We start from the raw sequence: 18,806 nt of genomic DNA on the forward strand, positions 1-18,806 counted from the left end.
ATCATGGACCCTAATGACAAAATTACAGGCCCACAATAATTATTTTGATAATTTTTTTGGAAGTGCAAAAGTTGACTAGTTGTTATTTACTTGTATTAGAGGTCAGTAGGCTAGTATACGAGGGTAACTTTTTTAAAATTTAAAAATAAATAGGGTATTCTCATTCAGTAACAGATTAAGAGTTTCTTTGAATCAGTATTGATGGAGCAGTATGATTCCTTTTTTCTTAGGTCAGAGTATCTTTGCAGTAATCTATCAGATTCTTCTCCCTTTAAGTCTTAGAAATTGTGGTGTTTCAGTCTGTCTGTGGTGAGATAACTGTAAGTTTAATTGGGGGTTAGTGTGTATAATTCTTGGAGAAACCTTTTAATTTTTGCCATTGACTATAGAGTATTTTACCAGAAGGATTGTAGTGGCCCTTTTATTATAATAAACATTAAAATTTATCTTTGGCTATTAATGGTGAAAAAGAATCCTTATGCTTGGTGTACAATTCTAGTAAAAATTCATAAGCATTTCGATAAATTCCTGTAAATGTAGCCAAGTCTCATGATTAAACATTGTGAGAATTGGACGTCTTGCCGCTTGCGGAGGCCCAGGAGCACTGTGTAGCACTGCTAGCTTCTTCCAGCTGAAAGCTGTTCTTCCTCCAGCCTTATTTGTTGTTGAGCTAAGGGATTGGAAGCTCCCTTGCTCTTCAGAGCTTCAGAGCGATGGCAACAACAATGCCAGCAAACCCCAGGTGACTTGGTGACCAATTCATTTTCAGAACAGGTTGCCAAACATTTTAGATGGGCGTGGTTACTGTAGTCTGTGCTGGTACTTGATTTATGGTAGATAATGCAAGTGGCAGGAAGATACCTGTGTTTTTCTGAGAGTTTGGAGAGTTTTCCAGATAGAAGGTAGAAGTCTAGTGGCAGAGATGAATTTTCTTCTTGAGGAAAACAATAAGCAAGAACAGCTAACAGTATTATGCATGATGAAGTAGCTGTTAAAACTGATTTTATTATAGGAGCATAACTAAACAGAAAACTAATAGTATAAGAACAGAAAGTCTTAATAGGTAAAATTGAATGAAAAAAGTAGAATTTGTGTGAAATTTCTGAAAATGTTCAAAAGCATAAGGAAGGCTATGATTTTAGTAGCAAATTAGAAATTATAACAAATGAAAACTACAGTGCCAAGTTTGTATCAGTAGAACATTGTTTTACCACAAAATATTTATCACATTAAAATATCAGAGCACGTTGGCCAAATCTTATTGGTTGTGCAGTTGGTGGCCAGTGCTTCATTAATTTAAATTACTTAGATAAAAACAATTCCAAATAGGAAGCAAATATAATCCACTAAAGGGATTTGATTTTCTTGGTCTTCAACTCTGAGGGTGATGATATCATTTGCAAGGCAGAGATATGAGTGATTGTGATATTGAAAAGGAGGATATACAAAGTCTGGGTAAAGTAATAGCTATTTTTATGATATTTTAAAAGTGGTTTTTGAACACTTGATGACATTTTTTTAGATTTATTTATTTTAGTACTAAAAGGAAATATTAGTAAATAACTCACATAATTCTAAAATAGTCTAAGTGTACTGAGAAGTTCATCTTAATTTTTTTTTTTTTGGTTAATCCTCACCCAAGGATATTTTTTCCATTGATTTTTGAGAGAGTGGGAGGGAGGAGAGACAGAGAGAGAGAAACATTAATGTGAGAGAGGCACATTGTCTGGTTGCCTTCCGCGTGCACCCTGACTTTGGAGCCGGAGATCTAGCCTGCAACCCAAGTATGTGCCCTTGATCAGAATCGAACCCAAGACCCTTCAGTCCACAGGCCGACGCTCTATCCAATGAACCAAACTGGCTAGGGTTCATCTTAATTTTTAATTACATACTGGCTCGTGAATTTTTAATGAAATCTACGCTTGCTTTATTCTAAAAATAAAGGTTAGTATAGTATAATTATTCTTGTCTCTCTCTTTACAGAACAACACTGTAAAACTTAGAATTCAGCTTAATTGTTTTAAAAAGGCAATGCCAAATTTATACTGAAAACTGCTGGCACATACATCTATAATCGCAACAATTTAAAACACTTGTATTTATTCATCATAAGGCATGCAGACCATGGAATGAGTCTATAATATACAGACTTATTTGACAATACTTTAGCTCATGGATTTTTAATAACTTTATAAAGATAGTTAATATATATATAGATTAGTTTAGAATAGTTCATCAGAGCTTAATTTTGTTTTTATTTAAAGAATCAAATGCATTTTTAAATGAGTTAAAAACTGACTAAATTTTTGTTCTTCTGACAGCTAACATATAGAATGTATACAAAATGAATGAAGGTTGTTATGATTTGTCCTAATGCATGTTTCCTTTTGAGTAGTGGAGTAGGATCAGGCTTATTTCTCATGGTATAAAACTTTCACTAAAATTCCAGATACCTGTAAATTTTGGAGAAACTGAGTGGGAAGAAAAGCAAAGGAATATTTATAAAATAGTTATATCAGTTTTTATTTGGGGAATTGGTGGAAATGAGATAAATACCGAATAAGATTTCCTTTTGTGCCGAAACCGGTTTGGCTCAGTGGATAGAGCGTCGGCCTGCGGACTCAAGGGTCCCGGGTTCAATTCCGGTCAAGGGCATGTACCTTGGTTGTGGTCACATCCCCAGTAGGGGGTGTGCAAGAGGCAGCTGATGGATGTTTCTCTCTCATCGATGTTTCTAATTCTCTATCCCTCTCTCTTCCTCTCTGTAAAAAATCAATAAAATATATTAAATAAAAAAAAAGATTTCCTTTTGTACATCTAGGGAACACTTCCTGAAATGTTCCTATATTATAACTTAGGTAATATACATTTAAAAATGTTCATAATTAGCCTGGTATGGCTCAGTGGTTGAGTGTCGACCTATGAATGAGGAGGTCATGGTTGATTCCTGGTCAGGGCACATGCCCGGATTGTGGGCTCAATCCCAGTGGAGGCAGCCAATCAATGATTCTCTTTCATCATTGATTTTCTCTCTCTCTCCCCCTCTCTGAAATCAATAAAAAATACATAAATTTAAACATGTTCGTAATTATACTAATTGAGCTGTATGTCAATTCTCTGCATGTTTACAATAAGTTTTTCTTCTTTTATTCCTATATATCCATATGTATGAATCCACACGAGAAACAGTGTTCATGATGTCATCCAGGCAGGAGTACTGTAATCATATAACGATACATGTTTAGCCATTTTTATTATTTTGTGAATAAAATAATTTCTAATTTTGTTAGGTGTAATTATAAACTAAAAGTCTACATTTTTCTCACAGAGTTTATATGTAATTATAATTGTCTCTTAAAATTTATAGGGAAAATCAAATATGTTTTGAAACTTTCAAAGTAGGCATATTCAGCCCTAGCCGGTTTGGCTCAGTGGATAGAGCGTCGGCCTGCGGACTCAAGGGTCCCAGGTTCGATTCCAGTCAAGGGCATGTACCTTGGTTGCGGGCACGTCCCCAGCGGGGGGTGTGTAGGAGGCAGCTGATCGATGTTTCTCTCTCATCGATGTTTCTAACTTTCTATCCCTCTCCCTTCCTCTCTGTAAAAAATCAATAAAATATATTAAAAAAAAAAAGTAGGCATATTCATGTAAATCTATAAACTGCTTTTTGATGATTGCTTAGGGTTAGTAATCATAAAGAGCCTTTGAAGACTAGCAGTGCAGTCTGGCTGAAGGTGGTCTTGAATGGCGGGCCGGAAATACCTCTGTCAGGGGTTGCAGGCTCTATCAGTTCTGGAGGCTGTTCCTGAGACTGATGGGGTGAGTTGGGGGTGGAGAGGAATCTCTTGAATTCCATACTAAGATTGGAAAATGAAGTTTTTATGTTTACTCAAAATATATGTATATTATATGACTGTAAATTTTAAAAGGTTGTTACAGATTACTAAAAGTAATAAGTTTATGCCAGTGCAATTAATAATAGATAGCTTTTTAAATTTTTATTTATTAATTTGAGAATGAGAGAGAGAGAGATTTGTTGTTCCACTTATTTTTGCATCCATTGGCTAATTCTTGTATGTGCCCTGACTGGGGATTGAACCTGCAACCTTGGTGCATCAGGATGAAGCTCCTGGCCAGGGCAAGCCTAGCTAATAAAAGGGTAATATGCAAATTAACTGCCACTCTGTCACAAAGATGGTAACGCCCATAGCCACAGGATGGAGGCACCCAGTCCTCTCAGCCCCGCCGGAGTTCCCCAGTCCTGGGGGCAGGGCGGCCGCTGAGAGCGGGCAGCATGAGCAACCTGGTGGAATGCTTGCTTTGTCACCTTGGCGATGAGGCAAGCGTTCTGTGCCTGGCCGCGGATGGGCCTCTGACCAGGCCGGGGTGCAGATGGGCCTCTGGGCCGCGGAGAGCCTCTGGGCAACGGGTACGGAGCGGCCAGGGCCCGCAGAGAGCTACTGGTGTGCAGGGCTACTAGTAATAGATAAGTTTTGATAGAAATCTTTTAAGACTTGTCTGAGAAGATTGAGCTGTTTAGGCTCTCTGCCTCTTCATCCTGCACTTAAATTTTACTTAAATTTATGAGAATATATTAATAAGTACTTTGCATTTTTTATGTGCAAAGGCACTGTTTTCAACATGTTTCAAAGAAAAGTTCAATTTATAGGATTAGGGAATGTTTTAGACAAAGTGAAGAAGGAGGATACTTGGTAGGATTTGGATGGACAGATAGGAAGTAGGCAAAAGGCACTTTAGACTAAGGGAAATGTCTTTAATAAATGGGTGGGATATTAAAGTTCAAGGTTTATTTATTTTTTTAATCCTCACCCGAGGACATTTTCCCATTGAGTTTTATTTAGAGAGAGTGGAATAGAGAGGAAAAGATAGAGAGAAACATGTATGTGAGAGAAACATATCGATTGGTTGCCTCCTGCACGCGCTTGGACCAGGGCCCGGGCCAGCGAGGAGCCTGCAACTGAGGTACATGCACTTGACTGGAATCAAACCCAGGACCCTTCAGTGCCCAGGCCAACGCTCTATCCACTGAGCCAAACTGGCTAGAGCTCAAGGTTTGTTTAGATGATACTGAGTAAATAAGACATTGACAGGAGGTTCCATTATGAATTGTGACTAGATTGTGATTTGAACCCAAGAGTTAGTCATTAGGTGTATAAAATGCAGAAATATTTGAGAAATTTTGAGTGGTAGGGGGAAAATGAGGCAGAAAGGCTAGCTGTTGCGTCAAGGGATAACTTGAGAAATATTAAAACAAGGTTAGAAGTAATAGGAACAGAAGGGGCATATATAGGCTATACTACTATATAAAGTCTAACAAAACATGACAGATTAAAGAGAGAGGCTTAGTTAAGATATTACTCAGTTTTTTTGTTTTTTTTTACACTAAGTGATAGTGATAGTGTCGTGTATGGTTTTGAGGAAGGCAAGATTGTTTCAGGAAACAGGTAAATTTGGTAATAGGCGTGTTGATTTTGAGTTGAGGCAGAGCACCTACAGGGACATATTCAGGTATTTAAAGATAGGATCCTGACAAATGGATAGTCAGGGTCCCATCACAAAAGAGATGGCATATTCAAATTAGGATAATTTAAGGAACATTAATTTTATTCCCCTTCATCCCTCTAATCAATCCCCTTTCAAGACCTCCGTTGACCAAACCCAGTCTGAACCCAGGGGAGTTCTGTTGATGCAGTCAGCCTCCTGGGACAGACAGCAGAGTGAAGAACGGTGGAGACTAGATCGGGAGGAGCAAGTGGAAGCCATTTAGTACCGCTGAAGCTTAGTAAAGAAAGGCCAAGCAGCAACTGATTTGGGAATCATTCTCATTGAAGCCATGGAAATAAATGCAATCTCCAGGGCGAAAGGTATTTGAGAGATTTCCCCAGGGGAGAAGATATTTAAATTCTATATTGTCTCTCTATGATCGAGAACCAAGGACACAGAATTAAGGAATTAACCTTAGGGAATGTTTACATTTCAAGGAACAGGAAGAAGCTAAAGAGTAGTGGAAGATATTCCTGAGCTTTTTTCTTTTTAGCCTTTTAAGTAGCTCTCATCAGTAGGAAAGGGAAGAATATTAGCTGGCTTCGTTAGTCCTGGTTTAAGATTTCCACTTTATCACTTATTTGGTAGTATTTAATCTGTTCAGAGCCTGTTTCACTGTCTTAACATAGGACAGGGCATCAGGGTTGTGAGCATTACATAAAATAAACATATAAAACATAATGCTTATGATGTAGTAAGTACTCCATAAGTGTTCTCTTAACTTTATTAACATCTTTCCATGTGCCTTCAAATATGGAAAAGGTCTTTTATACATTAAAACAGAGCATTTGTTTACTTCTCTGTTATATTTTTCTCTTTTTTTCACTTCCACTTGTTAAAGAAAACAAATGCTTTGTACCTCCAGTTTGTACTTTTTGCTCATCATTCCTTTCTTAACTTACTGTTTGGCAACTACATTTATCATTCTCCTGAAGCTCTTTGTTTATCAGATTTCAAAGGCCACTCCTCTGCCAAATTCAGTGACCCACAGAATCATCCAGAAATAGCTCCTTCTTAATCTGGCCTTCTTATCTATTGAAACACTGTATTCTTGCTGTTTTTCTTACTGCCCTGGCATGGACTGAATTTATGCTTTTGAGCTTTTGGTCAAATAGTTTTCTCTCAAGAATGTGTTCAGGTATTAACCAATCTTTAAGGCCCAACTACATGAAACTTTCCACAGAGATTGTGGCCTACATTAAATATTTCCTTTCCTGATCTTCTGTTAGACCGTTGAGGTACTTGCCCTTGACCGGAATCAAACTTTGCTACCCTTTAGTCTGTAGGCCAGTGCTCTATCCACTGAGACAAACCAGCTAGGGCTGATCATTTACTTTCTTATACTGTTCTTGTGTACATACTCCTTTTGTTTTCAAAGTGAGTGTATAAGTCCCTTGAAGACAGAAATAATATTTTTAATTTTTTTCAAATATGGTATGTAATGTAGTGTATTGTATTATACACAGCTGTTAGGAAGTACAGACTGAAACAAATTGAGTTTTGATTTATATTGCAGTATAAGCATGAACCATCTAGCCCAGCTGGTGTTGCTCAGTGGTTGAGTGTTGACCTATGAACCAGGAGGTCATGGTTCGATTCCAGATCAGGGCATATGCCTGGGTTTTTGGGCTAGGTCCCCAGTAGGGGTGTGCAGGAGGCGGCTGATCAATGATTCTTTCTCATCATTGATGTATCTCTCTCTCTCTCTCTCTCTCTCTCTCTCTGAAATCAATTAAAACATATTTTAAAGAAATACCTAAGCTCTAGCTGATTTGGCTCAGTGAATAGAGCGTTGACCTGTGTACTGAAGGGTCCCAGGTTTGATTCTGGTCAGGGGAACATCCCTGGGTTTCGGACTCAGTCCCCAGCAGGGGGCGTGCAGGAGGCAGCCGTTCAATAATTCTCTCTCACCATTGATATTTTTATCTCTCTCTCTCTCCCCCTCTCCCTTCTTCTCTGAAATCAATAAAAATATATATTTTTAAAAACACGTAAAAAAGAACCATCATTGTAAAATCTTTAATTTTTTTGTTTATATGCTAAATATTGACTACCTTATAGAGTTATTTAAAATATAAAAATATAGATATCCAAAAAAAATTAATGTGGTCACCTAAAATACATCAAAACCATGTGGTCAGGCCGAAATTATTATCATGTTAAAATCACATTAGGTTTTCATCATTCTTGCTTACACCTAAGTTTTCTTTTTTCTTACAATGAAAGCACATGCATGCTCATTGGAAAATTTGAGAAGTACATATTGCAAAGAATAAACAAACAGTGAAAATGACCCATAATCTTACCAGCGAGAGGACAGTAATTGCTGCTTTTCTACACTTCCTGCTGGCCCTTTTTCCCCCAATGTTCTTTTAAGCATAATTACCATTATGTTATGTAATGCAAGTAGAATTACTAAATCCTTATGAACAAACATTGACTGAAAGGTATCTAGTAGTTTCCCCCTTCCCCCTTCTGATCACTGGCAACAGAACTTTGGTTTTTAACCAGGTAAAATAAAGTAATTATCAAGAAAACGTAGAAAATTTCTTTTGTGGTCAACAAAATTGTGTTTAGGCATTAGTTGAAAAGGCAGATGAATGATATAAGAATTTTCATGCAATTCAACATGAAAGCGGTACTTTTAAAAAAATAAGTGGAAGTTTAGGTTTTTAAAAATGCAGTTTAAGAAAATAAAAACAGATTTCTCTCTTGAAAAATAAGGAGTCCAATTTCTTTCTTGAAGAATCTCAAAACTAAGTTGGCTTCATGATGAGCTGTGACAATTTTTGTATTTGTTATATCATCAGAAATCCTCCCTGTGGCACAAAAGGACTCTTTTAATTAGAAAATATTGTTGCCACAGGGAGGTAGAAGATCGACATGAAAAACTGGGCATCTGAAAAGGAGCCCCTATCCTAGGATTACCTGAAGGGGAAACAGATTGAGCCAGAAAGAAGACAATGCTGGTAGGTTGGTTTTTAATTTATTAAGAATATTTACAATTTTACATTTAATTACAATTATTTCAACTACCTATACCATATTTTTGTTTGAAGGGTGAAAATGATTCATTCCTCCTGAAGGAAGGAGAAATAACATTATATAGTATTTTTCCTCTTAAACAGTTTGCAGGTTTCTAACATTTGTTTCTTTTATAGATAAACCTCTAGGGCTTTTCATATCTTCACTTTCTTAGAAGCCACCACTTAACATCTTCAAGCCTTTTAAAAAATATATATGTACATTTTTATTGATTTCAGAGAGGGAGAGAGAGAGAGAGAGAAACGTTCATGAGAGACATCCATTGGCTGCCTTCTGCACGCCCCCTACTGGGGATTGAGCCTGCAACCCAGGCATGTGCTCTGACCAGGAATTGAACGCAGAACCTCTTGGTCCAAGGGACGGCGCTCAACCCCTGAGCCACACCAGCCGGACTTCGAGCCTCTTTTAAAATGTTCCTTTCTGCTATTTCTGCTTCTAATCTAGAATTTCCCTAAATTTTTTTGAAGCATTTTCTTCCAGTTATCTATTTTTTTGAGTTTAGCCTAATCACTAGTTTCCTAAAAACATAAAAATGTGAATCTTAAGTTCATTTAGTTTTGATTCTAGAATTGTTTGAATTATAATTGTACTGTGATTTAGATCACTTAGAAAGCATTATTAGAGAAAAGTTTTAATATTTTAGGAGACCATCAGTTGTAAGATACATTCTGATTTTAGAGTTGTCAAAATGTGAAAAAATGTATATCTTAGAATTAATGAAATATGACATGCAATTATGTGAATCATGACATTTTCATTTTTTGGAAATTAGACATTAAAATGTCAGGTTTATGGAAAATGGAAATGAGTTGAAGTTGCGGAAGTCTCTATATCTTAAGATCTTTAAATTTTTTAAAAAAATAGATTTATTGAGGTAACATTGATTAATAACATTATAGAAGTTTCAGGTACACAATTTTGTAATATATTATATTCCATTGTGTGCTCACCATTCAAAGTCTGGTCTCCTTCTGTCACCATATATTTGATCCCCTTTACTCTCTTCATCCTCCCCTGATCTAAGATCTCTAAATTCTTTACTGTCTTTTAAGAGAGGGTATTTAATTTAAAAAATTATTTAACTGTATTGTGTAAAACTATACAAAATAACCATAGTATTAAATTATGGAGAGTATAGAAGTTAAAAAATATTTTAGTATAACACATTTACTTAAGTCAATAGTTTTATCATAATTGTCACATTTTAATTGGATTTTATGATCTAAAAATAAGGTAAAATAAAGCTGCTTTCTAAACTACTATTTTAAAACAGAATCCTTCAAAGGCTCTTTAAAATAGCCAGTGATTTTTAGTGTACTTGAATATATGTTTTACAGATTGTTAACTATGTGAAGAAGAAAGTAGTGGCCAACAGTAAAAAATTAGCTACCCTGTTAATTAGTAAAGCAGAGTTGAAAAAGACTGATTTTAAATGGTATTTGTATACTTTCCAAGAAAAACTTCTTTATTTTACATAAAGGGAATGATAAGTATGTCTGGGAAATAGATTATTAAAGCATGTTTGTTTGGTTTTGGAAACTAGTTGAATCTATTCCTCAGACTTAAAAAACACACACTAGGTAACAATTTTACTATATAACAATGTGCCTAAATAATACAGCTTTATTAATTCAGACAGAGGAGAAGACCAAAGACCAATCATAATTTTAAAAGGGTGGCACACAAGGTTGCATGTGTTGCTAAGAAGGGATGCTTAAGGTTCTTAGATGTACAAATAAGAACTTCAAAACCTGTCCGCATGAAATTCACACATTCATTCATCCTCTGCCAGCTCTTGCTCAGGACCTGCAGCATGTCGGGCTCAGAGCTGCGTACCTTGTGGTAAACAAGACCCTGGTGTTGCCAGGCTTTCAGCTTTGTGGAGAAGGTGAACAGTGAAACACAATAAAATGTGATGAGTGTTAATGATGGGATTAATGAAAGGTTTAGAAGAGTATACAGCAGGGGAATGCCTCCCTGAGGGACTGACATTAAACAGATTAGAAGGGTTTGAAGTTATTAGCCAAGCTGAGAGTAGCATGTTTGAAAGTCTCTAGGAAGGAGAACCTGGCCTGTTTGAATTGCAGAAAGGAATTGAGTGTAGCTAGAATATGGATTATGAGAAGGTAAAGAGATTAAGGTGATGCTGAAGAGGTTAAAAAATGTCTTACTGCTGAGGGCTTGGTAAACTTTGTATCCATTTATGGGACCTTATCTTTAGGACAGTGGGAAGCCTTTTAAGAGGTTTTTTTCCCTTTTTATTTAGCCTCCATATGTTTGAATTTTAAAAAATATATATTTTTTTATTGATTTCAGAGAGGCAGGGAGAGGGAGATAGAAGCATCAATGATGAGAGAGAATCATTGATTGGCTGCCTCCTGCATGCCCCACACTGGGGATGGAGCCTGAAACCCCGGCATGTGCCCTGACTGGGAACTGAACTGTGTGACCTCCTGGTTCATAGGTCGACACTCAACCACTGAGCCACACCGGGGCTGAGCTGTTTGAATTTTAAAGTATTTTTTATGCAAATTTAGTGGTAGGTCATATTTAAATTTCATCCTAAGGGCATAGTTGACAGTTAAGGACTCTGGGTTAGGGGCAGAGGAGCAAATCAAATAGGATTAAGCACTTATAAATCTCACCATTTAAAAAAAATATTTTTTAAATTATTTCAGAGTCGGAGAGGGAGAGAAAGAAACATTAATGATGAGAAAGAATCATCGATCAGCTACCTCCTGCACTCCCCACACTGAGGATTGAGCCTGCAACTCGGGCATGTGCCTGTCCTGGAATCAGACTGTGACCTCCTGGTTTATAGGTCAACACTCAACCACTGAGCCACACTGGCCGGGCAGCCTGGTTTTTGATAAAACTGGATTTTAGGAGGGGCCTAGGTATCCCCTGTACAGAGGGGCCTAGGAGAAGGTTCAGGAGCCTGACTAAAGTTTTGTAGGTAAAGAATCTTGGCCAATTGCAAGGTTTTTTTTCTGGTTGAGAAGTCGTCACTTATACCTTCTCCTGCCTTAATTCCTAGTCCATTGCCAAATCATGTCAAGTGTGCCTCCACAGTATATCTTGAATCTACCAATTTCTTCCCATCTTCATCGTTACTAGCCTAGTCGAAGTTGAAGTTATTTTTCGTATGAGCTACTGCGTTGTCCTTTGGCCTTCTAATTGGTTTTCTTGTTTGAACTCTTGTCCCTTCTTTCCACCACCCCAAACAATCCATTCTTCACATAATAGCCAAAGTGACTTAAAATATATATTTATAAATTGAGTCATAATACTTCCATAAAAACTTTCAGTGGGTTCTAATTACACTTAGGATGATATTCAGGATATTTTAAGACACTGAATAATTTGGCTCTTCTCAGCTATCTAGCAACAACAACAACAAAACTCCTAACAGTTGAAGTTTCTTTACTATATGACCAGGAATAGTTTTTAGGGTTTTACATATCATATGTAATCCTCTCAACAACCCTCGGCTGAATAACTTGTCCAAGGCTAGACGTCTGTTTAAGTGGCGATGCAAGGATTTAAACTTAGTAAGGAGAGCTCCAGAGCCCAAGCTCAGAGGTATTTATGATTAATTATAGATCCCCCATCCGAACACTGTTATCTTTTGCCTTTTCATTAATCCTTCTTATACCTTTACAAGGGCGCTCACATACGCAGGTGTTTTGTTTTTTCCCTGGAACATACGCCTTTTCATTTTTCAGCTTCTAACTCCTCTTCCTCACTTAGATCTCAGTTTGAATGTCACTTTCTCAGAGAGAGAGGCGTTAGTTAATACTCTTCTATCTCACTTAGGACTGTTGTGTTATTTTTGTCATAGCCTCAGCTACAACTTGTGATACAGTAAACTCCCACTCTAAGGTGCTAAATATTTTAATATATTCAAATGTATGAAAAATGGCATTATTGTGAGTTCACTGAAATGACCCGAGTCTGTCTTGTGTGAAGGAAGACGTGTGTGTGGAATGGGCTCCAGGGTTCAGACCGAGGTATCCAAATGAGTCTAAGGTGTGGCTGTGGTTTGGTGCCACCTGGTGGTATCTGCACTCCAGGGACTGCAGTTGGAAAATCCAGTGGAAGGTGGGAGGCAGTTACAGGTCACTTATCTGAAATCATGTGTTCATGAAGTTTTACTCATGAACACATATATTTGTGTCTATGTTTAATGTTTCCTCACAGTATTTCATACAGCCAGAGACCATATCCAGTGCGTTTACTGGTATTGCTCACAGCCAAGATACCAAGTAGGGTTTCAGTAAAGTGTTTGTTGAATGAGGAGGGAGTGAATGAGAAGACATTGTGAACCAGAACAGAATGCCAGGAATTTTGTATTTTATTTGGAGACTGACGAATAATTTAACTTGAGATTAGACTTTGTGGAGATACACGGTTGAGAGAGAAAAGGCTAGAAAGGCAGAGTACAACCAAGTTGTGGTGGCCGTTGAATAAAATACGAACTGTGTGAAACATGATCTGGAGAAGACAAGAAGTGAAAAGGACATTTATTTTAAGCAACTAGAGCATACTAAAATAATAGAAATAGAAGACATAGCTTCCAAATACTACATTGGGAGAGGGGGAGGTAGGTAAAGAATACAGTAAACTTGACCAGTCTAACAAGGGGCAACAAAGGATAAAAATTCTGGAAATAAAAATAATAAATCAAGCCCTGGACGGTGTGGCTCAGTTGGTTGGAGCATCATCCTGTACACCAAAATGTTGCAGGTTCGATTCCAGGTTAGGGCACATACTCAGATTGCGGGTTCGTCTCCAGTCAAGCACGTACAGGGAGGCAACCAATCAATGTTTTTGTCACACATCAATGTCTGTCTGTCTCTCTCCTCCCCTTCCTCTCTCTAAAAATCAATTAAATTTTTTTTTTAAATCCTAAATCAAGATAGTAGAAATAAGTACCAAACATCAGAAATTGTATTAAAATCACCTATTGTGATATTAACATGTTTTGTGTGCTGTTTTTAACAGGTACACAAAACAAAATTAAATAGGAAGAATGGAAAAATACATTCATCAGAAAAATACCAAAGGAAGCTGGCATTATAAAATAAAATAGAATTTAGGGTGAAAATCTTTTAATGTGGACATTGAGAGACTCTTCAAATTACTAAAAGAAACAATCCAGAAAATAATCATCATAAACTTATATTCATCTAACAACATAACTTTGAACTACTATTTAAAGCAAAAACTTTCAGAATTATAGAGAGAAATGGACATGTCTACAAAACATTGGGACTTGAATACATCTCTATCAAAGCTGAAAAATCAAGCAGAAACAAAATTTAAAAATGTCATCAAAGAACTGAACCACAGGACTGGCAACTTTCATAAACTGGAGATATATAGAATATTGTGCCTAACTCAGTAAATACAATCTTGTACATTTTATATATATATATATATATGCACACACACACACACACATCAGTTTTTAACTGTGTACTAGACTAGGTCATAGAAGAATTTCAGCAATGTCCAGAATATCAGTATCATTAAAATATTATTTCATCATAATGTAATAAAATTAGAAGTCAATAATGAAAAGATATATCATAAAATTGGTAAATAAAAATTCATTAATGGATGAATGAGGAAATGATAATTATAAAATGCAGCTAAAAACAAGGAGAGCATTGCATATAAAGATCTGACATATGACTTAAGCAGAACTCATGGAAATTTAATAGCTCTAAATGTATTTATTGAAAAGTAAGAAATATTGATATAATGAGCATATGTTTAATGCTAGGTGTTAAAGAATCAACAGAATAAATTCAAATTAAGTAAAAAAAAAGAAATAATAAATGAAACTCAATATTCAATGAAATAGAAAATAAAATAATACATTATTAATAAAATCATGAAGTTAATAAAAATGGATAAACTGTAAAGACAGATCAAGGAAAAATGAGTTCTATAATGAACAAGAATATGACCAACAATATGGAGAGTTTTAAAGTTATTAGAGAATACTGTGAACAAACTATTGCCAAGGAACTTAAAGACTTATGACGTGGACAGTTACAAAAATATATATCCCTGGCTGGTGTGACTTGGTTGAGTGTTCTCCAGTACACCAGTTCGATTCCCAGTCAGGGCACATACCTGGGTTTTGGGCTCAATCCCTGGTAGGAAACGTGCAGGAGGCAGTTGATCATGTTTCTCTCTCACACCAATATTTCTCTCCACCCTTCCTCTCTCTCCCTCGCTCTTCCTCTCTTTAAAATCAATAAAAACATTAATATAAATTACGTATAACTAAAAAAGAAATAGACAATCTAAACAGATGAATAACCATTTAAGTTCTGTAATTTCACATATGCATCACCTCATTCAAATAAAATCCAGACTGAGGTCTATTCTAAAATTTTAAGGGATATATAATCCCTATCATATACAAAGTATCTAGAAAACAGTAAAAAAGGAAAAGTTATCCAACTCTAGTATAACCTTAACCTTAAAACTCTCCCAGTATAAAAAAAATAAGTTGTTGCAAATTTATGTATGGTCATAGCTACAAATATACTAAATAGTAGCAAACCAAATCAATCACTGATTTAAAAATACATAATGACTAAATGCATACTAGGAAGGCAAGAAAGGTCAAAGATTAGAAAATCTATTAATGTAATTCACCACATGAATAAATTAAAGGAGAAAAACAATGTAATTATCTCAGTACATCCCAAAAAGCATTTGTTAAAATTCACCATCTTCTGAGGATAATGACTTAATCAGGATTGGGACTTGATAAAGGGCATTTTTCAAAATCTAGCCCTGGCCAGTGTGGCTCGGTTGAGCATCGTCTCAAAGGTTGCCAGTTCGATTCCTGGTCAGGGCACATGCCCAGGTTTGGGGCTCTATCCCCAGTAGGGGGCTGCAGGAGGCAGCTGATGGATGTTTCTCTCTCCCTTCCTCTTTCTCTAAAATCAATAAAAACATTTTAAAAAATCGATTGCAAGTATCATAATGAATGGGGTAACAATGCCAACTTCCATCTTTTCTAACTAGCATTATTACTGGGGCTCCTAGCAAATGCAAATAAGACAAGGAAAAGAAATAAATGTCATAAAGATCAGAAGGGAAGAAACAATATTGTTATTTGCAAATGGTTTAATTAACACAAAATTTAAGAGAATATATAGCTTTTAAAACTGGAGTGTTCATCAGGGTTGCAGTATTATAAGAGCAATAATCAGAAAATGAAACAAAAAGATTCCCATTCAAAATAGTAGAAAAAACTTAAGTATTTAGAGATAAATCTAACAATAATATTCAATATCTTTATGAAAACATGAATTTAACTTTTATTGAGGGACATAAGTAAATGAAGATATATGTAAATTCCTTAAGAGGAAATTAGAAAATCTAAACAGACCAAAACTATTTTATTTCTTTAACATTTAATACAAACACACATGGACAAGTAAACATGTTAAAGCTATTAATTCCCCAGTAAATCTATAAATACAGTACAATTCCAGTGAAAATTCCAAGGGGACTTGTTTTTGGTAGAATTTCACAAACTCTTAGATAAAGGTCCAAAAATTGTCTAGTCAATTCTGGAAATGAATAAACTGGGTACATGCCCTTCTATCTGTAAAGCATGATTTTGAAACTATAGAAAATATCTAAATACGTTATTGGCCCATAGATCATTTAGTGTAGGATAGAGTAAAGAACCCAGAAACAGAATACACATATACCTGGTATATAATATACAGTGATTTAAATCGGTGGGAAAGGGTGAACTGTTCAATTAATTGTATTAGGATACTTGGCTTTTTATATAGAGAAAAGTAAAAGTAGATCCTTATTTCATACCCTCTTGTTTTTTATTTTTTCAGTTGATTTATTCTTCTTCTTTATTCTCTTTCTCTATACAACAATCTCATCTTCCTCCCTATAAGCATCAAATTTAATTTGATTAATGGGTATTTTTTAGTGTATTGAGTGTGTATATCCTGTGGTATATATTTAAAATTTATACAATGGTATTATGTATCTCACTTTGTTTCATACTTTTTAAAGTAATTACTGTCCTTAATATCCATTAATGTCCATGTTGCTTTGTATATATCTAATGTTGCTTCTAACTGCTGCACAATGTTCCATGATAGACACCCAACACATTTTTCCACTTGCCTAGTAAGGGATACCCATCACTCCTTTCTTTTATCAGCTATTGCTGCATAACAAACCACCCCACAGTTTATTGGCTGGAAACAAAAAAAATCCATTTATAGGTATATACTGTGGAGAGACTCTAGCATACATGCTTAAGAAAACCTAGGTAAGATTTTTTGCAACATTGTTTATAAAAGTGAAAATTGAAGCAATTTTATTTTTCAACTGGTATATAATTTGATGAATAAAATGGGGTAAATTCATGTACTGGAATACTTTGTAGCATCTAAAAAGCATAGCTATATTTACTTATACCAACAGGTATAGAATATAAATCTTGAATGGAAAAAGTAAAATTTAGAATGGCATATATAGTATAATGTCATTGATGTACCCAAAGCATGCAAAAATAATGCTATATATTCTGGGATACACACACACACACACACACACACACACACACACACACACACACACACATAGATATATACACAAAAACATAAAAGTATAAAAATAGACTGGAAGGCCCTGGCCGGTTTGGCTCAGTGGATAGAGCGTCAGCCTGCGGACTGAAGTGTCCCAGGTTCGATTCCGGGCTAGGGCACATACCCTGGTTGTGGGCTCGATCCCCAGTAGGGGGCATGCAGGAGGCAGCCGATCAATGATTCTCATCATTGATGTTTCTATCTCTCTCTCCCTTTCCCTTCCTCTCTGAAAACAATAAATATGCTTTAAAAAAATAGACTGGAAGAATATATACAAAACTCATGACTGTGGTTCCTTTTGGAGAGATGGAATGGTGAATAAAGACTGGAGGTAGTAGTTAAAGATGTTATCTTCACCTGTATTAAAGTTACTACTTTAAGCCATAAATAACAAAATAGTTGGTCTTGTGTTGTGGGAATATGACTGTTTGTTACATTAGTTTTTGTAATTTCATGCATGTTTTAAATCTTTCTCAAAAATTGTATGAGATGAGTTCTTAAATTAGAAACACAGGTTATGCATTTCTAGCCTGGGATGATGGTGATGTCATTGACAGAGTGTGAAACAAGGGAGATTTGTAGATAAAAGACCTTTAGGTATCAGTGGGTTTTCCAAATAAAGATGCTTACTAGCCCTGGTCAGGTGGCTCAGTTGGTTGGAGCATTGTCCCATACACCAAAAGGTTGTGGGTTTGAACCCTGGTCAAGAGTCAACCTTTCGATACTTCTCTCTAACATCAATGTTTCTGTCTGTCTCTCCCTTCCTCTCTTTCTAAAATCAGTAAAAACATCCTCAGGTGAGGATTAAAAGAGTGATGCTTACCATACAATTGGAAATTACAACTTAGAGCTAAAAAAAAAAAAAATAAGTCAAGCCTGAAGATGCTGGTTTTTTAATTAGTACAGAAAGAATACTGAAAGCCTTGGTGCTGAACTGATGCTAGATACCATTCTTGATAGAATAGAGAATGAAGAGAGAAGGTGTCTAAGGAAGACACTTTGGGAGAGCAGTCAGAATTACGGGTGAAATCAACTGAAAAGAAATAGGAATAAAAACAAAGCCAGACAATTTATAATTTTACTAGAGGCCTGGTGCATGAAATTTGTTCACTTGGGGAGGGGTCCCTCAGCCCGGCCTGTGCCCTCTTGCAGTCCGGGAGCCATCAGTCAGACATCTTTAGCGCTGCTGCGGGGCAGGAGAGGCTCCCACCACTGCCGCTGTGCTCGCCTGCTGTGAGCCCGGCTTCTGGCTGAGTGGCGCTCCCCCTGTGGGAGCGCATTGACCACTAGGGGGTAGCTCCTGCATTGAGCGTCTGCCCCCTGGTGGTCAGTACACATCACAGTGACCAGTCATTCCGCTGTTTGGTCAGTCAGCATATTAGCCTTTTATTATATAGGATTATAATGAAAATCAAATGAAGTGAAGGATTTCAATATAGGGAAGTCAATAATGCCATTTGTTTGGATAAGTAGAGTCAGGTGAAGAATAAGAGGACTTTGCTGGGTTTGGCACTTATTAAAATCTCAGTGTTGCCTGGCCAGTGT

General features: G+C 36.3%; 1 protein-coding gene across 7 annotated transcripts in view; it reads left to right on the forward strand.

Annotated features, from left to right (window-relative positions):
- ELF2 (E74 like ETS transcription factor 2) overlaps nucleotides 1-18,806 on the forward strand; it is a 96,075-nt gene that overhangs the window by 41,617 nt on the left and 35,652 nt on the right. The window contains exon 2 of one of the 7 annotated variants that reach the window (XM_028144573.2): nucleotides 8,432-8,534. The exons of 4 other annotated variants lie outside the window; for them this stretch is intronic. Coding sequence is in view for 1 of the 3 variants with exons in the window: in XM_054717724.1 (XP_054573699.1) it covers nucleotides 4,393-4,429 (37 nt within the window). In the remaining 2 variants the exon portion in view is untranslated. Of the gene's footprint in view, nucleotides 1-4,318; nucleotides 4,430-8,375; nucleotides 8,535-18,806 lie in introns of those variants that run through there. 2 more of the 7 variants (XM_028144577.2, XM_054717724.1) reach the window with 2 other exon arrangements.

This window comes from Eptesicus fuscus, chromosome 6 (assembly GCF_027574615.1).
Source record: "Eptesicus fuscus isolate TK198812 chromosome 6, DD_ASM_mEF_20220401, whole genome shotgun sequence".
NCBI lineage: Eukaryota > Metazoa > Chordata > Mammalia > Chiroptera > Vespertilionidae > Eptesicus > Eptesicus fuscus.